Genomic DNA, 26,705 nt, shown 5'->3' with positions numbered 1-26,705 from the left:
TTCTTTGTAACAACCAAGCTTAAAACACGCATTCCCGCCACCTACTGGACTGAAGTGTAGAGCGCTACATGATAGGTGACGGAAGCATGATAAACCGGAAGCATGTTTCGGCAGTCATATCCCGCTTTATAGAAGCAACGCTTTTTAAAATAAAATATAAAATCCCGATAGTTTAGAAATATCAGTGTGTATTTTGTACCTATAAGAATAAAGTACGTATCATTACTTTTAAACAAATGAGTTGGACCTGGTCGGACGTTAATAAATGTAACACCAGGAAATGCCTCTGTACTATTTGATGTCCTCATTGAACGGAAATGCTTCTGTACAATTTTATGTACTGATTGAATTGAACAGCGCGTGAGGTCTAATAACGACCCCATGAAATCCATGTTCTTATAAAGAACACATACGACCCTCATAGTTGTTCCACTTCAGCCGTATATCGTGTCAAAGATTACGTTGTTTACAACGATCGGAGAAATGCGTTGAAGCGACGTCACAATTATGTTATAGAGTGTAAGAAACCGATTGGCTGGTTTAGTGTGACGGGGGTTCTTGTCCCAGTTCGCAGGGGTTAGACAATAAGAATCTAAACAGCAGCATTCCCAATAATAACACAGCATAGATGGAATATATCTCACTGTGATTTCAAGCAGCGGTCGCTGACGCATATAAAACTGTTATTTTTGAGACAACTTAAATCATTCTTATTTGTTTGATCACATAAATCATAGACCACAGAAGAAAGAGGTAAGTGATTCAAATGTATAGATCTTGATCTATGGCAGTTTTGTAGCGTTACTATCTAAAGCCAATTTAAATGCATGCTTATAAAAGCATTAAATGTATATCGTACGTTTGATGTTTTTATAAAATTAGTTAATAGAGGGTAAAGGGCGTTTAAAAAAAAGCAGTTTCTTCGTCATGTTTTTTGATGCACTGTACACACGCAGCACTCTTTTGATCATCATCATAATAAACCAAAAGGGATGTAACACCTTGCAGGGTTTAGGAAATGTACCACAAATATACCACTTTAGTGTTAAACAGTACAATACTTTTCATTTCTAAGCATTGGATTTGTTTATGTGTTGTTTCACTGTGGCTATGTTTATTATATTTCGTTTAATTTCTTCAGGGTTTCTGACTCTACGAAAGAAATGGTGATGGAGAAGCCTAGTCCCCTCCTTGTAGGGCGGGAGTTTGTGAGACAGTATTACACACTGCTCAACAAAGCACCAGACTTTCTGCATAGGTACACTTCGGAACAGTTCTTCATATTCAATGACAACTGGACGACCTTGAAAACCAATATCAAACTTTTTTCTGCTCTTGATTCAGATTTTATGGACGGAACTCTTCCTATGTCCATGGTGGACTGGATTCGAATGGACAGCTGTCAGAGGCAGTCTATGGGCAAGCTGTAAGTCTTAATGTTTCTTATGTGTTTATGTATAACCTGTAACCTATAATGATAACCAGCAGCATCTCTTTTCCATTTCTATAGGAGATACATAAGAAGGTGATGTCTCTGCAGTTCAGTGAGTGTCACACAAAAATCCGCCACGTTGATGCCCATGCCACTCTTAATGATGGTGTGGTCGTCCAGGTGATGGGAGAACTTTCCAATAATGGACAACCTATGCGGAAGTTCCTTCAGACATTTGTGTTGGCCCCGGAGGTGTGTACAATTTGTATATACATATGCATCCATGTACAGTATGTGCTATGTACTTATCTTCGAGATGTGCCTATAAAATCACTTGCTTGTTTTTTTAACATGAAACCACTAATACTAAGTAAAATGTTAGTTCATGTCACAGTGAAAACGTTGGTGGTGAAAGCAGAATGGTAGAACTACAGTGTAAAATAAGTTACCCAGCGATATCAATTACCAGTCAATTACAATTCTTTGATTATGCAGGGAATGTCTGCAAGATAAATGAATTTATCTCACTATCATTTTCTTTATCGTTGACTTTGTATTTGTCTAGGGTTCTGTGGCAAATAAGTTTTATGTTCACAATGACATCTTCCGCTATGAGGATGAGGTTTTTGGGGACTCCGAGGCTGAACTTGAAGAAGGTCAGTTGATAATTATCTGTATACAGTTCGTACATAGAACACAAACATATAATGGCTTCCGCCATATAGTACAATGATATTTGTTATTAGCATTTTATTTCATTGTTAGTTGTGAAGAACAGCTGCTAAAGGTCTTCTCTTTGTATTCCACCCGGACAGAATCAGAAGAAGAAATTAATGAGCAGGAAGACAGGCAACCGTCCCCTGAACCCCTCCAGGACAGTCCAAGTAACACAAACTACTACGAACCCCATCCTGTGAGGTAATCCACATACAGTATCACCCATTTTAACTAAGCTAACATTCACTACAGAATGGCATATATATTTTATTTACAAATTTAGAACCCAGTCGCCTACTTAAAAATGGCTACAGGTAGGGTAGAGGTTGGCTGCCCTATGTTGAAATCAAAAGCGAGGCAGAGGTGGGAAGAAAACCGGGGAAGACAGATTTTACCCACAATGCACTCTTTTATTTTGAGTCTACATCCAATTTACACTTGCTAACTCACTATTGCCAATGAAAGCTGGTCACATGACTGGAGTCATCTTTGAGCAAATTTACAGGAAGCACAAACTTGTTTGTTCTTATTGACTGTTTATTACTTCTAAAATATAAACATAAATGAGTATGATAGACTATGTTTTTAATAAATATTATATTAATATAACCATATTAAATGTGGTTCTCTCAGTTGTGAAGTGTGCGATTTCAGACACAGTAGGGCAGATAACTTCTTTGTGATGTTGCCTTCTAGTCCAAAGCTTGGGTTAGAGGGAAATTTCACAGGCAAAATAAATTATCCATGTTTTACTCACCCTCAAGGCATGAGAACCAGAGGCTTGTTTTTCCGGCCTGAAAAACAAGCCTCTGGTTTACGCGCAGTAGAGGTATAACGGACGCTAGACATCAACGTTAATAGCGCTGTCAATATGGATATTTCTCTGAAACAAATGCATCGATTCGCTTTGGAAGACCTTTATTAAGACCACTGAGCCGTGTCGAGCAGTTCTTTGATCGATGGATGCATTTCTTGGAGCTTCAAGTCGATGCCCATTCACTCCCATTCTACTGTTTGTAAGTCAATTATATGTGGTATTAAAACTTCGACTGAATTATTATTCAAGAAGAAAGTCATATTCAGTCAGGATCCCATAAAATATGGGAAAATTTAGTTTCGTCTGTGAAATATCCCTTTAAACTTCTGCACTACTTTGGTTTAACTTGGTTGTAAAAGAACTATATGAATATTTTATTGTGATATATAATCTGTATGGTGTATCCCTCTACAGCCTAAAAAGGTCTTGGCTCTGTTTGAATTACTGCACTAAGTAATGATGAGTTTACTCGCCTTCAGCTGTAGCAATGGTGTGGAAGAAGCACATGAAGAGCCAGGCATGGAGCTGGACTCTGAAGTTTCACAGGAACCCAAGCTTGAGGAGCTGAAGACCAAGGATGAGGAGCAAGATCTTGAGGAGTTTGAGGAGAAGGAACAATCACCAGTTGCGGTAGAATCCCCACCTAACATACAGGAGCCACCTAAGGTACATACATTTTGACATTTCTACATAACAATCTAAAGACATTAAGCGAAATTGAATAATAAACAAGTGATGTCATTGTGAACAAAACGTGCCTCATTTCACAATTCCACTCATTTAGCTGCTAAGGCTGGTTTCACAGTGTCGACTTGAGCTGCGTGTTAGCAGCACATATTTCTTCAGTGCTTTGAACAGGTTAAAGGTTTCACACTTCACGTGTGAGCAGTGCATGCTCGTAGAGCTGAAGCAGCAGTGCAGCAATATAAAAACCAGACACCAAAATGTCTAATATTTGTAATTCCTGCCTATGCTGCCCGGGACATAATTGTGATTTTGTCATTTCAGACTTTCTCTTGGGCTTCTGTGACCAGCAAAAATTTGCCCCTTAGTGGGTCTGCTCCATCTTCTGGAAGTTCACCCCTAGTTGTTAAAGCACCACACTCACAGGTAGATAAAACTGCATGAATTAATGTTTTAATGCTTATTATTGTTCTACACTCTTTGTGAGCATCTTTAATACTGAAGGTGTACCTGTAGATTTAGTTTGATAGATTTGTTTTTTATATTCTTTATTTTGACCCAACTTATCCATATTTCATGTTACTGCTCTTCAGCCCAGACTTGAGGCCAAGACAGATGCATCATCAGCTTCAATCCGCCCACGTGACCAACGTATCCGTGACAGACCCTTTGTAAACTTAAGAGGGCCTAGATCTGGTATTAATAAACCTTTCTTGATTTTCAAGTAGTTCAGTTATTAAAACGTTGTTAGAAATGTATTGCTGTCATCATTTAGTCCGGTCTTATTTAAGGCCTATACAATGTTTTAGATGCTCTCTTTGTTTGTTTTCATCACATGCAACATTAGATGGCATGTCATCTTCCGAATCTCAAACTGGAAAACCACATTTCAGCTTTGTAAATAAAGGTAAGCTGCAAGTATGCTGTGGCTGTTTGTTTATACTATTCCACCTAATTGGACAATGCTGCTATTGACTAACACAGAGTGATTGGTGTTGTTGGTGCCTGGATAGTCATGGTTGATGATTTGGGATGTATGTTGCTTAGGTAAGGCAGATGAGTCGAGTGAAATTGACGGGAGAAGGCTTGTCCGGTATCCAGACAGTCATCAGCTATTTGTTGGAAATCTTCCTCATGACATTGATGAGAGTGAACTTAAAGACTTCTTCATGAGTAAGTTTTGTATATTTTTAAGGGTGATGCTGGCCTGTTTTATCCGATCTACTGAATCCGAATTCAATTCAATGTGTGGTGTGAAATTGTTCTTGTTCATTGTCTCCCCTATTAAGCATTTGGAAATGTTGTTGAGTTACGAATCAACACCAAAGGCACTGGAGGAAAGATACCCAACTTTGGCTTTGTTGTCTTCGATGATTCAGAACCGGTGCAAAGAATTTTGGGGGCCAAAGTAAGAAATCATTTTTTTCTTCAAATGTAAGACATTAAGAACATGTTTTGCTGTTAACTGACCCTCCTGTCCTCTTTCCCTTTATCTGTGCTCAGCCGATCATGTTCCGTGGTGAGGTGCGTCTCAATGTGGAGGAGAAAAAGACGAGGGCCATGCGTGAACGAGAAACTCGTGGAGGTGGTGAAGATCGTAGGGACACGAGGCGTATTGATCGTGGCCCGGGAGGAGCACGTGGCATTGCTGGAAGTGGTATGATGCGAGACCGTGATGGCCGTGGCCCACCCTCACGAGGTGGCGCTGTTCCTAAACCAGGCGTGGGCACTGGTCGGGGCACTGGTTTTACTGAGGGCCGTTTTAATGCTCCGCGGCGTTGAGAGGAGCACCTCCTGTAGTCTGGAAATAGTACAATGTTTGTTCATTACTATACAGAGAAGTCAATGTAAAAATGTGTATTGTACTTCTGTTTTTGTCTGGGGGGTTTTAAAAATTTTTTTGGTATTTGGAATGTCTGCTGTTTCACCTGAAACAGATTAACATCTTGAGAAACCTAATGGCTCAAAATACACATCCTCTTGCTTTGTAATCATCAAATAGTAACAATTTCAACAATTGAGGAGTTATGTCGGTTAGATTTAGTTTTCACAGTTTAAAGTTTAACCTCTGCTCTGAGACATTTTTGTACTAGATTTACTTTCCAGTTGCTGTTGTTGTAAATTGTGCAGATGGAAAGATGGCCTTTAGAATATATTTTTAAATTTGTATTTTGTTTTTGTAGATTTAAGAAATATTAAGGAGATTACAAAAGCAGTTATAAGCTAACAATGTTTCATTTGACTTCTAAGAATTTGGAATCATACAGAAACTGTTAAGAGGACCGAAAACTTGTAAAAAGTGGAAAGACATTGACCTCTCATTTTGATTTTATATCTTTTTAACATACATATTTCTTTCTTCCTATTCTGCCTGAGGTACTCTGCCACTGAATAAGTGTACGAAGCATTAGTTTCATAATTGTAAAGCTTTCTTTTTTGTTTGTTTTGCAGAATGTTTTTCCTTAAGTCAAAGTCACTTTTATATTTTTTTAACATACATATTTCTTTGTTCCTGTTCTGCCTGAGGTACTCTGCCTCTGAATAAGTGTACGAAGCAGTAGTTTAATAATTGTAAAGTTTGGAATGTTTTTTTTCTTAATAGTCACCTTTTCAACATGAAGACACATCCCTATTATCTTATATTTGTTTTATGATGTGGGTTTCAGTTTGAACTTTTATGAGAAATTGACAGTGCCATACAGATTGCAGGGAAACTTTGCTGGTGTATGTATGAGCTTCAGCAATGAACTAGTTTTGAGTTCTGCATTTTCTTAGAATGTTATAGTTTTTATAACACTTTCTCTTTGTTTGGTTAGAAAAAAACATTGCGAACATTTTTCTTGTAAGTCTTTTTCTAGGCATGCATGGGATTAAATTGTTGTTTAGTACTATTTGAGCTGACTTTAGTCAAATTTTACACCCCCACTCGCACAAACTATTCTCCTTGTTTATTGTAAAGAAAATGTGAATTGGAGAAACTATTTTTGCAGTGGGCACTGCTTTCATTTTGCAGTCTAATACTTGCACTGATTTTTTAAATTACAATTTGATGTAGCGCTATTTTTTTATGTTTTATGTCTTCCATGTAAGGTAGATTTCATATATTAGATGTTTTGCAATATTTCTTGGACAATCCTCATCAGGGACATTGCACTTGTTTTAGTTTCTTTTCCTTTTTTGAGGGCTTGCTCGTTCTACTAAGACATTGTGGTTGCAGGGCACTCTGAAAATTCAAAAGAGTATGCCAGCATGTCCTACCTAGAGACTTCTTTCCCCGATCTTTTCTCCTTAGTGCTTGTTTTGAGTTTTGGACCTGGATCGTAAAAATAACTGTGTAAATAAATGCCACAATGGCCTTTCTATTTAGACTTTACAGCACTTCAAACAGCCAAATACTTTGAAAGACAAATAGAAAATGCAGAAATCACACCATACTGTACAGGCAGGTCATGTAACTGTGCTTTCAATTCTGAAAATATGCAGATTATACAGTACTCGTATCATTTGTTCATATCATTTAAGCAGATCCTCTTTCAATTAAGTCATCTTTTAATGATACTGTAAAATATTTCAGTTGGTTTCCATCCAGTTATTAGGACGTTTTAAGATGTTATGTAGTTTTCTATTTAAGTGGACAAAGAAAATAAGCTTTTTGTACTGTTGTTGTATTTTTATTTCCATTTCAGCTTTGAATGTATTAGACGTGACACAATAAACAGAAAATTGTGCATTTAAATCCTGAGTTTAACAGATTTCAGGTCTTTTTAAAATGTTGATCTATTCTCTTGTTCTGTACCAAAACAATGCTGCTAACATAACAACAGTCTTCAGTTTTCTTTTCAGTTTGTAATGGAAATAATAAAGAAATGTGAATAACACCAACATGAGGTAAAAAAACATATCAACAAGCACTTCTTGCGCAATAACAAGCACAATATTTGGGAAAATTTAAAATAATCTTAATTTTGTAGAATTTTGAAAATGAGAATGGGACAGATTACTGCCAACTGGGGAGAAATTTCATTATTTGTAAATCGTGTTATCACAATAATGGCCAGAAGATGGCCTACACTGTTATTTGCAGTCACCTGCTGCAGCTGTATTTGCAACAAATTTCACTTAATACCATCACAACGTATCAAAGATAAAATGTATAATAACATTTTATCTGATGAGTGACTGAAAGCTGTTCACATTATAACGAGAACTATAAAATACGTTTTAAAAATCATTCTTAATTCAGGAAAAGAGCGGGGTTCACACCATAACTATAACGATAAAGATACAGAGAATGATATCGTTGGGATCACTTTCAGAACTATTCTCTTGCAGCTGATGAATGATAAAACATACTGACAGTTTCTGCCGGATAATGTTTGACCATTGATGATAGCAATGTGGGTTTTAATGTCGAAATTAAAGGACTGTAGTGGTCGGAACGTTTTATATGTAACGCTTGAGTCTAGGCACGCTGGCACATGTCATGTGCCACCCCCCCGAACAACGAGCGCACCTCCAGCCTTGAGAGCATCCATCCATCCAGACTGTCATATTTTGGAGAAAAGACGTTCGGTAATGAAAACGAAAGCAAGTCATCTGCTGGGAACACTACAACGCGCACGATTACAATATACACAACGTTATTGTTATCGTCCGCTGGTGTGGATCTAAATATTTAGGTAGTTATGTAGTTATAGTTACAGTTATTGTTACAGTATAATGTGAACGGCCCTTTAGAGAGACAATATGAATCCGTTTTGTGCGTTTAGTTTAACTAGAAAGAATGCGTGATGTGCAATACATTAACAGTATGCATGCATTCTGTTTCAGCTTCTATGATCATCACTACACACCAATGGTAAATTATGTAGTATTCGTAAGGAATTTATCAATAAATAAATATCAATATCAACCACAAATACAGACACACAGACATTTTTTTATTTAGGAAACCAATATTTTCTTTCAAAAACATCCTTATAATAAACCCCAGTTTTACAGAGATGTATTTTATCAGCTTTGCAACGAATGTGTTTGGGCTTCAATGCAATGTGTGAACTACAGAGCCCTCCATGACAATACTTACTTCCGCATTCCATTCTTCCAACGGACGTCTACGTGAATGTTGCAACTCTTGTTCAGCATTCGACAATATTGGGTAACACTTTACAACAAGGACCCATTTATTAATCCAAAAAGGACAATTTGTTCATCATGTGTTTTTTCAAGCCCGAAGAAAGAAAACCAAGCATGAATGAGGATGAACATTTGTATTTTTGAGAGAACTATCCCATTAACATTAGCTAACATTAACAATGAACATTATTATTCAACATGAATTCATTTTTTTATATTTAACACAACTGCTCATTTTTTGCTTGTGATAGTTTATTGTGTATGAACTAATGTTTAGAAAAATTATGATTTATGATTGAGAAATTAACATTAAGATTGACAAGGATTGCCCCTTGTTATTTCATGTTATCTGCAGTAATGTATATAGTGAGCCTAAACAATAAGTTATAATAAATACCAGATGTTAACAGGTTTGCTTTCGATAGCGCAAGTCACAAACTCTTGAACCTGTCAGACGGAGACAAAAACCCGGTCGTAGAGAGCTCTTACCACGATTGGAAATCTCGATTTGATGTGTAACTGTTCCTTTAAGAGCATGTTGATCCTATGGTCAGCCACGTATCGCCACGTTTTCTGCGCATGCGCGTGAGAGTCACTTCCGGGCTGCGTAGAGGTGGGATGTAAGATCAACATCGGGCAGCAGCTGTTTTTAATAGCGTTTACTCTCTACCTGTCCTGGGGGGGGTCTCTTTGGGTCGATTCGCGTTTTATGCTTAACATCCAACTGTAAGGTATTATTACTCACGCGAACAGAACGATGAATTACATATTTGGAGTTATCGGAGGACAGTCAGCAGGCCCACAACCGACTGGAGCAGAAACAGTGAGTTTAATATCTGTTCGTGATGAATTATTTCGTGAAAATAACTTTATTCCTGTGATTTAAAAGCAGTGTGTGTGATTCTGTTGTTTATTTGTATGCACTCGATCCCTGTCCATGAATTGTGTTTATGTGATGCGGATCACCTCGCATGTGTTTTCTGATGTATGGGCAACAAAGGCTTCGTTAACGGTGTGTGTGTGTGTGTGTGACTGTTCATTATCAGGTTCAGAAGCTATGTGATCGTGTGGCTTCATCCACCCTGTTGGAGGATCGAAGAGATGCTGTCCGAGCCCTCAAGTCTCTGTCAAAGGTGACTAGCAAGTGTTGATGTCATCATGTTGTGATTGTATATGCTTACTCGTATTAATAGTAATGAGACCAGGAGTGCTCTATTAGCTCCTTTATATCAGCGCTGAACAAAAGACTTTGAGCATCATCACATTGTTTAGTTGCAGAAGTTGTTTTCACAAGCAAGTCTTTATTCTATCATGAAGGAAAAAAGCATGTACTTTAATCTATATAATATTGAAATATTAGCAAATATATACATGTATTGTTTCGATGAAACACGTGTCAAGGAGGGTTTTAATTACAGAAATACCGTTTGGAGGTGGGCACAAAGGCAATGGACCATTTGCTTCATATACTGCGGACTGACAGGTGTGTTTTATACTATTTTGAAGTATCACATGTATTTGTAACTTCTGTTGTTTTTTTAATGCTATGGTGCGATGTGGAGTTTAGGTTAATTTCTTTTTTAGATTAGATTCAACTTTATTGTCATTAGACATATACAATTACAGTGTAAAGAAATGTAGTTTAGGTCTAACCAGAAGTTCAATTAGCAAGTGCAGGATATACAATAAATACAGAATACAACATTAGGAAAATATTACACAGTGGGCATGGACTATGAAAATATGACCGTAGTAATTTAACACACATTGTGATTTTTCTGGAAATTTTCTGAAACAGCTCGGATACTGAAATCCTGGGTTATGCTTTGGACACATTATACAATATTGTTTGCAACGATGAAGAGGAGGAACAAGGTAGGTTACTGTTTAAACTTGTCCAGATGTGACTTTGAGGGTTTAAAGTGGGGATAGTAATACTTCTTTCCCGTTTCCTTATTTCTATGTATAGCATCATAATAATTGACATAATTTCAGTCTGATGCTGGTGTATATCTGATCTTCTTTTTCTTTTTATGTTTAATCCAGATGATTCTGAAGGTAAAGCACTTTTTTTGTGCATGATGCTGTCTAACCACTAGCCTATCCATGCCTTGAGTTGTCCTCCGACGTTTGATTCTTATCCAGTTTTATTCACAGAGGTTTTATGCTCTGCTGTTTATTCTACAACACTAGCGTATCGGAAACGTTTACAGTGAACAGAAACTCGAAATGTTTTCTTTGTTCCATATAATATATTTTGTGTCACCATGTCGGTTAGTTGCAATTCGTCTAGCGTGTTTTTTTTAATTCAGAGATTATCTCAGAACTTTCGGTTTCACTTAACTTTGTGTAAAAATGTTGTTTTAAAAACTTCACATAAAATAGTCTTCTTAAGTTATTGAAACTGAATCAGATTCGATGAGTTTAAAATAATTGAAGTAACTGGATAAACAGTGTGTGGTTCACTTAAAAAGCAAGCTCAAACAATGATCTTGTGTCTGAAAATGAAAGCATTGTCAGTAAAGTAATAAAAGTTATCCCGGAATTGATTTCCCATGTAGTTCATCTGTGTGAGTGTGATTTGTTGGAAGAGGTCAAGGTTTGAAGGTTGTTTTGTGTCTTGTTATTATAATTTTTTATTTGTTTGGCTTTGTTTGTATGCATTTACCCCTGTCCACTGTCTCAGTTTCCTGAAGGAATAGCTCACCCATAAAAGGAAGATTTGTAGAATAGATTTATTCCCCCTCATAGCGACCATATGGCTTTCTTTCTCTCATGCAGCAAAAAGACATTAAGTTTTGAAGGATGTCTTACCTATTCTTTTCCATATAATAGAAAGGGAATAGGCACTAGCAATCTCCAATATATTTATAAAGCACCAAAAACGTTATTCGTGAAATGAATGCACTATATTCCCAGTCTTACGAAGAGACCTAAGGTTGATTATTAGCTAAACGTATTGTCAATGAATAATTGTCGTAATAGCACTCAAATCAAATAAAGTGCCATAATATGTATCTTTTCAGGTGTAACGTCAAACGTGGTTTTCGTGTATGACAAGTCGTCATTGACTCGTCCATTGAGGTTGCAGGGTCATGAGAGTGGTTAGATAGTTTTCGTTTAGGGTCCGCTATTCCTTTTTCCTGTGGGTTGATGTGCCGTTTTGTCTTTCCCTCATTGTATTAATACACTCTTTGTCAACAGACACATTTCTCTGCTTTTCCTTCCGATGAAAATAGCTTATTTACCAGCTCTTGCATTGTGATCAGGTGGCTTAAGCAAAAAGTATCCCCATCCAGCTGGACAGCTATTCCCTGCATCATCTTAGCATAATATTCCATTTCCTCCCCCTTTTATCTGTTCATCCCTACATCTTATGAGTTGAACTTACAAACTAAAAGCATAAAAAATGATCTGTATTCTCTTTCAGAGGAGAACCAGCAAAAGCAGGAGGATGATATGGGAGTTCAGTTTACTGACAAGTTTATCCAGGAACCAGATAATATCACTCTTCTCCTTACAATGTTGGAGGTAGGTTTAGAATCAGCTGGAATCTTTTGTTATTAAAGAATTTATTAGAATTGTTTATTAAAGAACTCATACTTTACTCGCACTCATGCCTTCCCAGGTTTGTGTGACTTCCTTTCAAAGTTTCCTCTGCCTAATTTGTTTATTAAACTTTTATAACAACAAAAAGATAGATACAGTACGGAAACAAGTTTTTCCCCCACATCACCCCAACCCCAAATAATTCAAACAAGACTATTATATATATATATATATATACACAAAACATAATTTAAATTAATCACAATGTCACCATATCGGAATTTAGTACTTTGTAATGCTTGTTTAAATGTTTGGGTGACCTATTATTTTAAGAACAACTGTTTTGTTTGTGGTAGGAGTTTGACTTTCATGTGCGCTGGCCAGGTGTTAAGCTTCTAACTGCACTTTTGAAAAACCAGTGTGCCCAGCTCCAAGGCATCATCCTGGTGAGCCCCATGGGTGAGTCCAAAAATGTGTTGATCTTAATAAACCCAGTAAAGGTTTGTTTTTAGCGTGATTATTTGGGGTTTCCTAATGACATCCATCATACATGTATGATGATCTACTTAGTACTTATTATCTATCACGTATGTTGCTTTACATCCATTATGTTCCAAAAAAGAAACATTTTCATTTGTAAAGTAATAATTAATAAACACTAAGGATGATTAGAAATGTGATGGTTATGTCATTTTACAAACTCAGCTGCCAGTGTGCAAATGTGTCCTCTGTTTCGAACCCCACTTCACTTCTTTGTCAAATAAATAAAACAAAATGCCATTGCTGCGGTTTAACATAGTGAGTAAACTACTAACTAATATGTTGCTTCACTCGGCAGGAGTGTCCAGGTTAATGGATCTCCTTGCTGACTCCAGGGAAGTTATCCGAAATGATGTAAGTTATAATCCTCACTTTTACAAAATAGTTTTTTTAAGGTAATACAAAGAAACATGTATAACTACGGGTGTCAAAAATTTTTCGTGCAAAAAATATTTAACGACATTAAATCAACATCCGTTTTTTGTCTAGCGTTAAAATTTAGAATCATGCTCTTCTGCGTATAAACACCTTTAAACTGTTTAGGCACGGTTTGAAATGGTTGTATTGCCGGTCTCTTTCAATGAACAAAAACGCACAAGATTATGCCAGAAAGCACATTTTCGCAAGCACAGTCTTCAACAAGTTAAAAAAAGTCTTTAAAGAATGGAAGCGCATTAGCGCAAATCCTGTGAAAGTATATTTAAAAACATATTTGCGGTGTTTGAGTAGTTAGTTTACATTCAGTCATTTAGCAGATGCTTTTATCCAAAGCTACTTACAAAGTAGGGGAAAACAATAGTACATTTTAGATCGATTTATTTATTGCCAGCGCTAAAATAAACATGTTAAATAAAATAAATCGTTTGTTTAATTTCACCAATGGCACGAAAAGGATGCGATTAATCACGATCAAACATTTTAATCTATTGACAGCCCTTATTAATACATAATTTTTTGTCCTTAAGGGTCTTCTGCTGCTTCAGCAACTAACCAAAGGCAATGCCGCAATTCAGAAAATCGTGGCTTTTGAAAACGCTTTTGAGAGACTCCTTGATATCATCACAGAGGAGGGTTCAAGTGATGGAGGTAAATGGTTGAAATAAGTGAAATATTCAAACTGGCTTTTAGGAAGAGAAACTTGTGCGTTCTTAAAGGTCATTTGTTTACTTCAATCCTCATCTCACAGGCATTGTGGTGGAGGACTGTCTCTTATTGTTGGTCAATCTCCTAAAGAACAATAGCTCCAACCAGAATTTTTTCAAAGAAGGATCTTATATCCAAAGGATGAAACCGTGGTTCGAAGTGGGGGATGATAACTCTGGCTGGTCAGCACAGAAAGTCACCAACCTCCATCTAATGCTTCAGGTACATAATATGAGCTTGACAGCCTGTGTCGTGCAGGTTGTTCTTACTCTTGTCCAGTGGAATAAGTAGCCTTGAAGTGTGAGAAGTATGTAAATATATCTTGATTTCTTTGGTCCGTATGTAGCTTGTGCGCGTGATGGTTTCTCCAGTAAACTCTCCTGGGGCCACGTCCAGCTGTCAGAAGGCCATGTTCCAATGTGGGCTCCTCCAACAGTTATGCACTATCCTCATGGCCACAGGTGTTCCTGCAGACATCCTCACAGAGGTCAGATTGCTCTCAGATAATGCGTCTCATTAGCTTTGTTCACACTAACTGCCCAGATCTTTTACTGCGTTAAAACAGTGTTTGTTCTTTTAAGCATTGAACATATTTATTTACCGTTTGTCTTGTAGACCATTAATACTGTGTCAGAGGTCATCCGTGGCTCCGAAGTGAACCAGGATTACTTTGCATCTGTTAATGCTCCATCAAATCCACCAAGGTCTGCATTCTTTAACATGCCTCTGTTGAAACATTTTCTGTGTTTTCTTCTAAAAAGAGAGGGAAATATGAACATGTTGAGTGTTTTCTTTAGGCCTGCAATCGTGGTTCTTCTCATGTCTATGGTGAACGAGAGACAGCCGTTTGTTCTACGCTGTGCTGTGCTTTACTGCTTCCAGTGCTTCCTCTACAAGAACCATAAAGGCCAAGGGGAGATAGTAGCCACACTACTGCCCTCCACTATAGATGGTAGGGGTTTTACCCGTTCACAAGTTCAGTTTGGCTTTTATACATGGCAACAGCGAGACAGAAAAGTACTCCATCCGAATGTATCTGTATCGTTTTCAGTTATAACTGAGAAAAACTTGCTTGCACTTTATCAAACATGCCAAAACACTTTGATGTAGTAAGTGATGTATGCAATACGATTGGTCACTGAAAGCTACCAGGTAAAAAGATACCTGAAAAGATCTGTTTTGCGCTTAGTTAGCCTACCGATCTACACTTTACAATTTCTTCTTCTCTGCTACATTGCCTGTATGTTTCTTTTTACTCTCAAATAACTTGATTGATTTGGATCCTGTTCAAGAATCTTGTCTCTTTGTCCCCAAGCTAACTCTATCTCAGCGGGACAGCTGTTATGTGGAGGCTTATTCTCGGCCGACTCTCTGTCAAACTGGTGTGCCGCTGTGGCTCTGGCCCACGCGCTGCAAGATAACCTCACCCAGAAAGAACAACTGCTCCGGGTACAGTTGGCCACCAGTCTGGGCAAGCCACCTGTTTCCCTTCTGCAACAATGCACCAATATTCTATCCCAGGTACATCTCTTAACCTCAATGTTTCGCCGTGTGTGAGAATCAATTACTTTTTTAGAAATTTAAGACTTTTTGGCCTCAAGGCTGGCTGTGCAAAAGCAAATTGAATTTGATATTTGTTAACCTTAACGTTTATTCAAAGAGAACTTTTTTGCCTCATAATTTCTACCAGCTGTCATCAGTGTTTCTGCTATTTTGGATGCTCCCTCTTGAAAAGACCAACATGTGATATGTTTCGGCTGTTTGGTGTGCTAGATTGTCTCTGCGTTAGCAGTCAACAGTGTTTTATTGGTGAGGATCATGACTATGCACCAGTTAAACCAACACCAAAACAACTTCAACCTGCATTGAAATTCATGCTGGTCTGAGTTGGTCTTTTCAAAAGGACTGGACTGGTTTCAAGAACAATAAGTATTTAGTTTTGGGATATTTGATCAGATCCCATTAAACGTAAATGTATTTTGGGAAACTAGGATATCATCAGAATGGGAGCTTGTGGTTATCACTCACATTCAATTTGAAATGTGCTGTGATTTTTGCAGGGTGATAAGCTCAACCGGAGGGTGAGTACTGTGCGTGGGTTGTTTTATGTGATGGTGTGGCTTGGACTCAGCAGGGTGGCCCTACATTTTCCACATTGGGGGTTCATGAACTGTTTTGCTGTCTTTCTGTTTGCTGTTTCCGTCCTGTTTGTTGTGTGCCCTAACTTACCCTGGCAACCCTGGCTTTTACCATTTGGTTTTTAATGGCTGACCGCATGCTGTGGTCTTTTAGTCTTGTTCTATAAAATACAGACATTTTCAATCAGTTTTTTTGTCTCTTTAAAGGGGTTCTATTATGCTTTTTAAAAATTTCATCTTTTATGTAGTGTTGCTACTTGAGCATAAAAAGGTCTGAAGCGTTACAAAGTCCACTCCAAAGGAAGATACTGTATTCTCTCCAACAGAAAATAAAATCGTGGAGCTAAAAAAATAACTACAACGTGCTTCTTCTACAACAAGTCTTAACGTCGCTATATTCATATACTAATGTATATACAAACATACTAAAGGCAGATACCAGTTCTTAGATCTAAGAAGTTTGCGGTTATGGTAAGGCATAGGATATGTCCAAAATGGTTGAACATTTTGTATAAGGGCATAATAGGACCCCTTTAAAATCTCACCTCTTTCTGCTTAGTTGAATATATAAGTTTAAGTTTTAAAAGTAGCATTTTTGATTACTTTAGAAATTAGTTTGGAATGGCATCTTAAAGGGATCATTTGACACGGCAAATATTTATATTATTGTTTGCTTTAGATGTAATACAATGTGTATACACGATTTAAGGTTTAAAAACGCTGTATTTTCCACATACAGTGCATGTTTGTATCTCCTCTTTGCTCCGCCTCTCTGAAACGTGATGATATTTTATATAAGCTCATCGCTCTGAAAAGCAAGGTGTGCTATGATTGGCCAGTTCACTAGTGCGTAGTGATTGGTCGAATACTGCACGGAAATGTAACACCTCTTACCATACTTTGAACATCAGGTTCCAAAACTACTTACAGGTGATAAAATGGCATCGATCCTTCCTTCAAGCCCGAAAATGAAGATCAAGCCGATACAACTTTGCCAGCGTGACTGGAACAGGATGTAAAGGATTGGTTAAGAGTAATTAACTAACAACAAACAACCATATTCATCAAACAGAGTTTGTGTGAGATAGAAACAAGCTCGCATTACAGCAGGGAATGGTAACATAATAAATACCGCGAGTGCTTCGGCTCTTCTTGATCAACCAGTTTTACCCCATGTCTCGTCGCAACTCAACAAAGACAATTAATTCCATTATAAACACGATATTTGTTGCCTCTAGTTGGAACATAATTACTGATAATTAGGACTTATGTTGTCTTTTTTCACGATGCGCGCGTGTCTGCATTTGCAGGTCACACAAAGAAACAACATCATCAAACTCAACTCGTGTTAGTCCGTAACAAAGTCTTTTACAATGAAAATATATACTTACGGGCTGTGAATCTGAAGCGCCAGACAGTCCTTGTAGAGTTTTAACTGTTGGAATTGGCCCACTTTTTAACAAAAGCTTCCATGCATAGCCGGTCTTGATCTCTCCCAGATACGTGAAGCAATCGTTGGTGAAATGCTCTGCACAAACCTGAACATTTGGATTGTACATCTCTGGAACAGTGTTGAAAATAAAATGTAACCATTAGTTTTTTGTTGTATCGTCTTTTGGCAGGGCAAACAAAGAGGATTTATTTTCACTACGAAACACACATCGTCTCCGCGACATTGCTGCGACGGAACAATGAGATTTACAAGACCACCCACCTTAATTGCGTTAAGATTTGGGGCAGTCTTAATCAAATCATGTAACTAACTGACATAGATTCGCCAGGGTGTGGTTACACGAGCCATTTCAGGCAGGTCTGGGTGAGCATTCACTTCTAGATAAAATACATCTTTTGTTCCGACACTTAAATTTTTGCAATTTTAAGTGTCTAGTACATGCATGGGCAACTTATCAAAGACAAAGACGTATTTCCGGCGAATCACCCCTTTAAAGGGCCATATGTAAGAAATTTCAAGTATTAATTGTTTTTTATTGCCATTGCTTGTTACGAAACTTTGCTTGCTGCAGTTCACTACACGACCACCAGTGGTGCTAAATAAGGAGTTGATGAATTATACAATTAAAACTTCAAAATTAGAATTGATCAATAACAACCCTTTATAGGGTGAATTTAGGTTCATTTGGACATTTTGGGGGAGTTTCACCTTTTATGTGAATTTAAAAAAATATATAAAAAAAGAACACAATTATTTTACATCAACCACATTCATGCACCACTTCATTAATGATCAACCTAATTGATGGTGTTTTCATTGACTCCTAAGAGACATAAAAGCTTAGAGAGAAAGAGATAGAAGTGAATGAAATAATGAACATTATCTAATTTTAAATTTAATATAAAGATCTTAGGCCGAAGCCTAGTAACGTTACTGTCATACTATTGCCTGCACTGAGCTCTGTGCTTGAAATCATTTCATATAGACTACACAGTACATGACAAAATCTAGCATGTGGTATTTTAACAGTCAATTATTCTGATGTCAAATGTAACAATCAATATTATGAAAATAATGTCAGAATGAAGAGACAATTAAAACATTAGTTTTAATTACTTAAAATTGAAAAAAGTCAAAAAAATCTGTATTATTAACAACGTTTCTCAACGAAGTGCTACATATTGTGCTGGCTAGGCCTAGGATTAATAATCATCCAGTTGTCACAAAATCAACATAAGCTTGCCAGTCGTGCTATGGTTTCATTAAACGGATATACTTACAACTCGTTTTACAGCAATAGAAGCTTATATTGTGGCTATATTGTGAATTTAAGACTATGTGGCAACTCAAGATCAACTCGCCTGGCTACATTAACTTTCCAATAAAACATTTACCAATTGTTTTTAATGCGCAGCAGAAGATACAAATATTATATCTTTTTGTTAACTGCAGTGGGAACCACATCGCGTTAAAAGTAGCTGCGGCGCGGCAATTCCACCGCTCACTGCGTGCCGCGTTACACTGTGTTCACACTAAACGCGAATAATCGCGTTCCCCGCTCTTTATTATTTCCAGCAAAAGTTCGTTATTTTCGTGTGAGTGATGCGAGAAACATCACACGACGGGGTGTGTCTTCATGCGTCCAGACATGTCATCCGGTATGTGTCAATGAGCTCTTCCCGTGAATTTCATGTGATTGACGCATGTTTGCCACAATTGCGCCGCCCGATTCGCATCATTCGCATCGCTGGCCGTGAGTTTGCGTCTATTCGCATCATTGCATTGACTTTGTATGTCATTTACTTCTGCAAAGCACTTAATTCTCATTTGGTCTGAACACAGCATTATGCTGGATTCACGCTCCACCAACGAAGCAGTTTGCGTTTTTCCCTTTAAAAATTGGACAGAAGCGAGTTCTGCGTACCATGTGAATCCAGCATATATCCAGCAAAACGCAATCACCTACTAGGGGCCGTTCGCAGCTGCGTCGACTGCAGAGGTCCACACGCTTGTGATCCCCAACTGCGCTCTTCTCTCTTATGCCTGCTCCAGTCGCGAGCTGCAGGATAATGATGCGGCTTAACGGTCATATCCGCTTTCATATCCCTCAAGGCTTGTGAAATGTGTTTATGGATGATTAGCCTGATGAACGAATTATCCAGAGAGAGGTTTTAAATAGCAAAAACGTAAGACAAAGAGAAGTTCAGTGACATTGTTTTTTTTACTTTAAAGTGTTAAATAGGACTCCTCAGACTGCACGTAATCAAACACACAAGCCACATGTCAGTGAATCCGGTGTCAGCATTGCTCGACGCGTACGCGTTCTGACCATACAGGCTCTCCATCATAACATGCATGCGTCGAGCGATGCTGGAAACTAACACTCAAATCAGGAAGTTTTTTAATATAGTCGTTGGTTTGTTTGTGCACAAAAAGTATCCTCGTCACATTATATAAATTAATACTGAACCAAAACTACCTCCATTTGTGTTTTGGGGGAAAATTGAGGTCATACAGATGTTAAACTACTTGAGCGTTAGTAATTAAAGGCCGGAATTACCTTTTAAGTGGAAGACGGTAGTGAAAACATAAGCACTATTAAAAGCAGACGTATGCAGAAATTGTTGAGCTAACTTAATGGACGAAATAAGCATTTAGTTTACCTATGAACGTGACCAGTGCTCCAACGCCTTCAACCGCATGAGCGTATAACAAACACAATCAGGCCGAATGCGTATTCCACTTCTTCTGGAAGTGGTAGAAAGTCAACAAGCTCTAAACTTTTCACACCCCGTTTACAACTGTATTTAACGCCTTCCACTTGTGATCCGTTCAACCAAAAAGCGCAGGTGTAGAGGACGGGGTACTTCAGGGGCTAATACGATTTCAACTGGGACCAGTGCCCCTCTGGCCCCACCCCTTTTCTTTTTTTGAGACACCTCAGATTTTGTTTTGCAGTTCACCACTTAACTATTTTCACAAAAAGCTTTTAAATGTTCTTTGTCTCTAACAGATTTTCATCCAGTTACAGTAACTAATTCCAAGTATGCCAGGAGTGACCAAAAGTGAAATACTTGTCTATAAGGCACAGTGGTGATAGAATATGGATTGTTTGTGGTCTCTGTAGCTGTCTGGGTTCTGGGCCACTCTACTCTGAAACGACAGTGCTAACAATTACAATCCTTTCACTTCAATAGTTTCCCTCTGCCTTTTTTTTATTACTTTAAACATGGTAAATACAATTCAACCCTCTGGACCCATATGCAGATATGGTCATACGGGGTGTGGGGCAACCTGAAAATCTAACATCAAATTACAGATTACATTTTTACAAATGACGGGTTGATAAAAAATATATATATTATCTAAATGTAAATGTATTGCAGTGTTCTTTAAGATTGTGTTGTTTGTGTTTCTGTGTGTGTTTGTGTGCACAGGGCAGTAGGGTGCAGACAAAGGTGGGTCTTCTCATGGTACTCTGCACCTGGATCTGTAACTGTCCCATTGCTGTCATGCATTTCCTGCACAATCAAGACAATGTTCCCTTCGTATCCTTCTGTCAATACACACACCTGATTGACTTAACAGACCAACACCGTATCACTGTTCCCATTATATTTTGTAAAATTACTAACTTGAATTTGAAAATAGTTTGCAAGTTATCCGTTTCTCTGAGAATTATAGAGTCATTGTGGTTATGCCCATGATTTTGATTGAAGTATAATGAAGATTCGATCTTCTTTTTTAGTGTCGGGTTAAATGACATGATTTAGATCTAAATTCTGATTTGTACGTTTCTTTAAATTAAGTCTGTAGCTAACAGGTCAGATCTCTGAAAACCTGGGTGAGGATGAGCGACTGGTTCAGGGTCTGTGTGCCTTGTTGTTGGGAATTTGTATCTACTATAATGACAACAGCTTGGAGAATTACACAAAGTAAGTTTTTAGTATATTCTTTTTCTTAAGTTTTTTCTTTTTCAGCTTTTTTGTCCTATAGCAGTAGCTGTAAACAATGTGATATTTTTATATGAATAAAAGGCCTATACTGATTTTTTTTTAATATGTTAACATGTTAAGACTGTAATGTAATAGCGGGTATTCCATATCTGTTATTTACTGAACAGTATGTACAATATTACATGTTTCTCTTCCTTTCCATAGAGAAAAGCTGAAACAGTTGATTGAGAAGCGCATAGGGAAAGAAAACTTTGTGGAGAAGCTGGGCTTTGTAACTAAACATGAACTGTATTCCCGTGCTGCTCAGAAACCTCAACCAGCATTTTCTGTCCCAGAGCACATGCTGTTTGATCATGAGTTCACCAAACTTTTCAAAGAGTTAGAAGGTTAGTGTTGGAGTCTTGGGCACAGATTCTTACCCCGGTATATATTTTGGGTGATCAGAAGGGGACAGTCCCCTGTTTACATCTACTAAAAAGATCTGTCTTGGGCAAAGATGCATCACAGTAAATGGGATTCAAATCTATTCTGAGTCCTTTATTAAAGGGATGGTTCCCCATAAATAAATAAAAACTCTGTCATCATTTACTCGCCTTCGAATTGTTTCAAATCAGTTCTTGGACCCCATTGACTACCATAGTAGGAAAATTACTTTATAATTGATTTTGTTCTGTTGACCACCAAAGAAGATATTTTGAAGAATTTAGGAAAGAAAACCTATGGCGCTACCATTGTTATTTTTCCTACTATGGTAGTCAATGGAGTTCAAGTACTGTTTGGTTACAAGCATTCTTCCAAATAGATTTCTCTGTGATCAACCAAACAAAGACATTTATACAGGATTTGAACAACTAGAGAGTGAATAATTTAATTTATTTTTGTGTGAACTATCGCTTAAACTGAGCTGTAAATGTGCCTTCTTCACATGGTCTGTACACTAAAGTGTGTCTAAAATCAAAAGTAACATATTAGAATACAGTAAGTGTGCTATTAAAGGGAGCGTAACACGCACTTTAATCTGATTTGTTAATAGGCGTGATCACAAAAGCTGTGCTAAAGTCAAGCGAGGAAGAGAAAAAAGAAGAAGAGGTGAAGAAAACACTAGAACAGCATGACAGCATTGTTACGCAGTACAAAGAGCTGATCAGAGAACAGGTAACAACACTATATTCAGTTTTTAATTTTATATTCTCATGCATCCAAGTAACCTTATAGGCTTCTGATGGCATATATGATATATGTAATGTTCTGAATCACATCGAACCTTGCCACATTTGACCTTGGCACAGAAGAGAACCATGATTCATGGATTGCCTTGATCTTTGACTTGTCATTATAAATTTATCTCACAAGTCTTCCATGACGGGTAAACTATGTCAACAGTAGTGTTGGTAATCAGAATCCAGGTGATATTTTTCAATCAACAAAGAACTGTGTTAATTCACCTAAAGTTATATTGATTTTAAACGTGTAAAAATTTAAATGATGAAGACCTGAAATTATTAAAAAATATGTATTACACAGTATATAGTGACTTCTGCTTTATGAATATCATTTGACTGGTGTCTTAAAAATTTCTCTTCGATTTAAGGACTCTCAGGTGAATGAGCTGAAGGAGCAAATGGCATCACTTACGTCACAGAATGATAAGCTGCAGGACACCATAACACAACAGCTCTCTCAGATCCAGCAGCACAAGGACCAGTACAACATCCTTAAACTCAAACTAGGTAAGAGCAATATTGGTAGAAGTTTGCTTCTGTTCTACTAAAATTGTAATGAATCCAAATAAACTAGTGTTCCTAATACTGTAAAATAAGCCAAGTACTATCTGCGGCGCTTCTTATTTTCCCCCTATTTATGTTGCACCCTTTGGCACTTTGTGAACCTATGTTTGCTTCTCCGTTGTGCACTATGTTAAAGTGCGAAAGACTTAAGGCCATTGCACATTGAGTCCGAAATTTCGGCATTTTAAAAAATAACTACGAACTCACGCTGTGTAAGTCACATTTACACCTCCGATATTTTCGTGCTTCATAAAAAAAAGCGTCTGCGTTTTTTGCATCCGTAGCAAGCATTTTGAGAGGCGTTTTGATCATTCAGAGATTGCCAAATACGAAAAAATGCATACGAAACATTTGGGACCGTATGTGGACCTTTAGTCCTAAATGTTTTGTATTTTTAATGTTTCAGTGGTCTTTTATGTCTATTAATTTGAGTAAGAATATAATAACTCTCCAGAAAGTCATTAGCATTGTTTATATACTGTTTATATAACTACTAATATATTACATTTAAATATGAAAATATGGTTTGTAATTATATTTCATTATGTGATATAATATTTATAAACGTTTATAACTTTATAAAAGGTCATGATTTATGCACAAAGCATATAATGAAAAAAGAGATGTATGTCAAATTCTTCTAATAATCCAATAATGGTGTTCATTGTGTAGGTAAAGATTATCAGCAGACAGGTAGCCAGGCAGATGGAGCCCATGTGAACGGCCTGCAGCTAGAAGAGTTGAGCCAACTCCGAGAACAACTGGAGGATCTACGTAGACAAAACCAATTGCTGCAGACACAACTCACTGAAAAGGACAATGTAATTACAAGCCTGGTACGAGTTGAGTCTCTCATCCTAAACCCCAGCCTTTATATGCTATTATAATAGCGTTTCTGCCTTTTCTAGTTGTGTCATTATGTATTTGGTATGTAAGAATCTTTTTTATCTGTCACTCAGAAAGCTGAGGGGGTACCATCAGCAGAGGGATCAACTTCAGAAAACATAGAAATATTGAGGGTAATGTGCCATTCATTCCTTTCATTGTTCAATGTACATTATGTAACATCATGCACCTCTCTGTACCTGCTCTCACAATTACACAGAATGCATTGAATGGAGTTCAAAAGAATTGTTCTGTGGTTGGTTACAGGAGGTGGAGATGCTGAAAGCTCAGCTGCAGAGCCAGACAGCAGAGATCACACAGCTGCAGACTGAAAGGCAGGAGCTTCTTGGAAGATGTGAGAACAGGGTGAGTGTACTCTGAGCCGCAGACATGAACCATCCATGTACCATTTGTTGCATTTCAGACGCAAACACAACAAGAGCTTTTAATTGAATTGGCTGGCTGTAAACAATAAGCAAAAAGGTTTAGAGAACTAGGAACATGTAAACAGATGGTTCAATTTATTAATAAAAAAACTATATACCAATGTAGTTTATTGTTTAAGTTTTTTTCTACAAATGTAACATCCTTAACGCTAGAATTTCCCATATTCTACAGCTGCCCTACAGCCACGCAAACAAAACAAGCTTAGCTTGGTCATTTTGCCTGGCATATGATTTTAGATCAGCATTTTCTTTTTTCTTAGGCTACAGTCCCAGTCACTGGAGAAGATATGGAAAAGATTGCGGAGTTAGAGAGCAGACTCTCCACTCAGAACACTGAAACACAAAAGCTCAAGGTGTCTTACTCAAAATAATGAGTGCTCCTCTATCTTCCTGCGCTTCATTTACTATCAATTTCATCTTCATTCGTATTCATTAGCCAACCGATTGTCTGATCTTGGAAATTCTTGTTTTTGCCTACGCTTCCACCATACTCACTGTTCAATAGGAGGAAGTTAAAGCGCTTCTGGAAAGCAAAGAATCAATGGAGAAAGAGCTTGCTTCAGCCACAAGCACAGTTGCCATCTTGCAGGCGGAGAAGAGCAAATTGCAGCAGGAGGTGCAGGACTCCAAAAAGGAGCAGGATGATCTTCTCATGCTACTTGCTGACCAGGATCAGAAGATTACGTCCTTGAAACAGAAACTCAAGGACCTGGGAGAGACGGTAAACTTGCACTCCGAAAACTGACGATTAGTTTAATAACGGGTTCACTTGAAGTTGTTAGATATTCTTTTGTGGTGTATTTTTCAAATTTGATTCTTTTCTTTTGGTTTTAATGTTTCCCTGCAGATTGAAGATGAGGATGACCTGGATACAAAAGACCAGTTTGATGATGATGAGGAGGAGGAGGAAGATGATGATGAATAAAAAGTATTGACTTATTAGTGAAAGTGAAAGACTGCTAACATTAACTTCTCTCTTACATGCCTAGAAAAAGAGATTGAAGGCTATGGACATTTCATCTGATCTTCTGTTTATTTTTTTATTTTTTTTCAAGGCTACCTTTTTAATTTTAAGAGTTGCTTGCCAGTGCGAAAGAAATCCAGGGATTACATTTAGCCACCTAATTGAACTGGACCCATTACATTTTTTTGACCCATTACATTTTAAAGAAACAACAAATGACATCTAAACTAATATCTAGGATAATAAACACAGAGGAATGCTTTCTTTACCAGAATCAAAACACCCAGTGAGTATATCCTCACCGTACACAGATGTAGAGGATGGCTGGATTGCTCTTTGCACTAATAATGAAGAAGAGAAAATAAAACAGGTGCTCCTCTTTTGTATTACATAGTGCAAAAAAGGATCCGTCTGCTTTCCGAAATGCTTGAAAAGTTGAGTGATGGTGAGCGACTTCATTGATGTATGTGCTCTGCACAATTGCCTTCTCTACTCATGTGCATAGTTATCAACTTGTCTGTCAAGTTTTGGCCTATTTAAGTTTGGTTTCACATTGGATTGCTGGCCATTAAATAGAGCATTCCATGTAGAGGACACCATAAGAACAAGTTTTCTTTTTTTGTTCCTTGATGTCAATTGATTTTAGTATTTTTTTCAGCTTATTAACAAAAAATCAACCACTCTCAGCCAACTTGTTGCGTTGTGTTCACACTAGCTACGTGTTTGCCATGCATTCTGATTTGACAACACTGTTGAAGACCCTCTAATACTTCAGGTTCCTTTAAGACTGGAGAGCTTTTGCTAAATTTGGTTTAATTTATGGATAAACAAGCCACACAAAAATAAACTCTAATACTTTTCTGTGATGTTTTGGTTCTTTTAGTTACTGCTTTTGACAGCTGTCATTGCCATTATTTTGCTCATCAGTAATGTTTTTTCTTCATATGTACTAATTTACCAAAATCTTACTCCTTGCTTAATTCTAAGCTCTGTCTTCAAACCCAGCCTAGATGCTGTACTAGTGTGCCAGTACTAGGAGATATACTGTAGATGGGAAT

The 26,705-nt window shown here is 37.5% G+C and overlaps 2 protein-coding genes across 5 annotated transcripts; both read left to right on the top strand.

Moving 5' to 3' along the window:
• The first annotated feature begins 47 nt into the window (after nucleotides 1-47).
• On the top strand, nucleotides 48-7,540 carry g3bp2a (G3BP stress granule assembly factor 2a). The gene is made up of 13 exons (XM_079462480.1): nucleotides 48-753; nucleotides 1,142-1,258; nucleotides 1,345-1,426; nucleotides 1,511-1,684; nucleotides 1,998-2,088; nucleotides 2,248-2,350; nucleotides 3,446-3,632; nucleotides 3,975-4,076; nucleotides 4,244-4,346; nucleotides 4,498-4,557; nucleotides 4,698-4,823; nucleotides 4,940-5,058; nucleotides 5,154-7,540. Exons 2-13 carry the CDS (start codon nucleotides 1,164-1,166, stop codon nucleotides 5,430-5,432), a joined length of 1,521 nt encoding a protein of 506 aa, XP_079318606.1. The 5' UTR covers nucleotides 48-753; nucleotides 1,142-1,163; the 3' UTR covers nucleotides 5,433-7,540.
• Nucleotides 7,541-9,342: 1,802 nt separating this feature from the next.
• On the top strand, nucleotides 9,343-26,513 carry uso1 (USO1 vesicle transport factor). 4 transcript variants are annotated; one of them, XM_079461477.1, is made up of 25 exons: nucleotides 9,343-9,609; nucleotides 9,833-9,919; nucleotides 10,205-10,269; nucleotides 10,585-10,661; nucleotides 12,217-12,317; nucleotides 12,692-12,794; nucleotides 13,174-13,229; nucleotides 13,841-13,961; nucleotides 14,062-14,240; nucleotides 14,365-14,505; nucleotides 14,634-14,722; nucleotides 14,816-14,970; nucleotides 15,334-15,539; nucleotides 16,079-16,099; nucleotides 21,047-21,157; nucleotides 21,426-21,544; nucleotides 21,770-21,951; nucleotides 22,599-22,720; nucleotides 23,157-23,295; nucleotides 24,025-24,188; nucleotides 24,312-24,371; nucleotides 24,505-24,603; nucleotides 24,944-25,036; nucleotides 25,189-25,404; nucleotides 25,531-26,513. In XM_079461477.1, the coding sequence occupies exons 1-25, from the start codon at nucleotides 9,544-9,546 to the stop codon at nucleotides 25,606-25,608; spliced, it is 2,850 nt and encodes a 949-aa protein (XP_079317603.1). In that variant the 5' UTR covers nucleotides 9,343-9,543; the 3' UTR covers nucleotides 25,609-26,513. The 4 variants fall into 4 exon arrangements, with proteins under 4 accessions (XP_079317603.1, XP_079317605.1, XP_079317604.1 ...); XM_079461479.1 differs by lacking the exon at nucleotides 24,944-25,036 and having other exon boundaries at nucleotides 9,359-9,609; XM_079461478.1 differs by lacking the exon at nucleotides 16,079-16,099 and having other exon boundaries at nucleotides 9,362-9,609.
• Nucleotides 26,514-26,705: the final 192 nt, after the last annotated feature.

The sequence above is a fragment of the Barbatula barbatula genome (assembly GCF_947034865.1).
Source record: "Barbatula barbatula genome assembly, chromosome: 8".
Lineage (NCBI taxonomy): Eukaryota > Metazoa > Chordata > Actinopteri > Cypriniformes > Nemacheilidae > Barbatula > Barbatula barbatula.
Note: the sequence above shows the minus strand (reverse complement) of the source record. Positions and strands in the feature narration are given on the sequence as shown.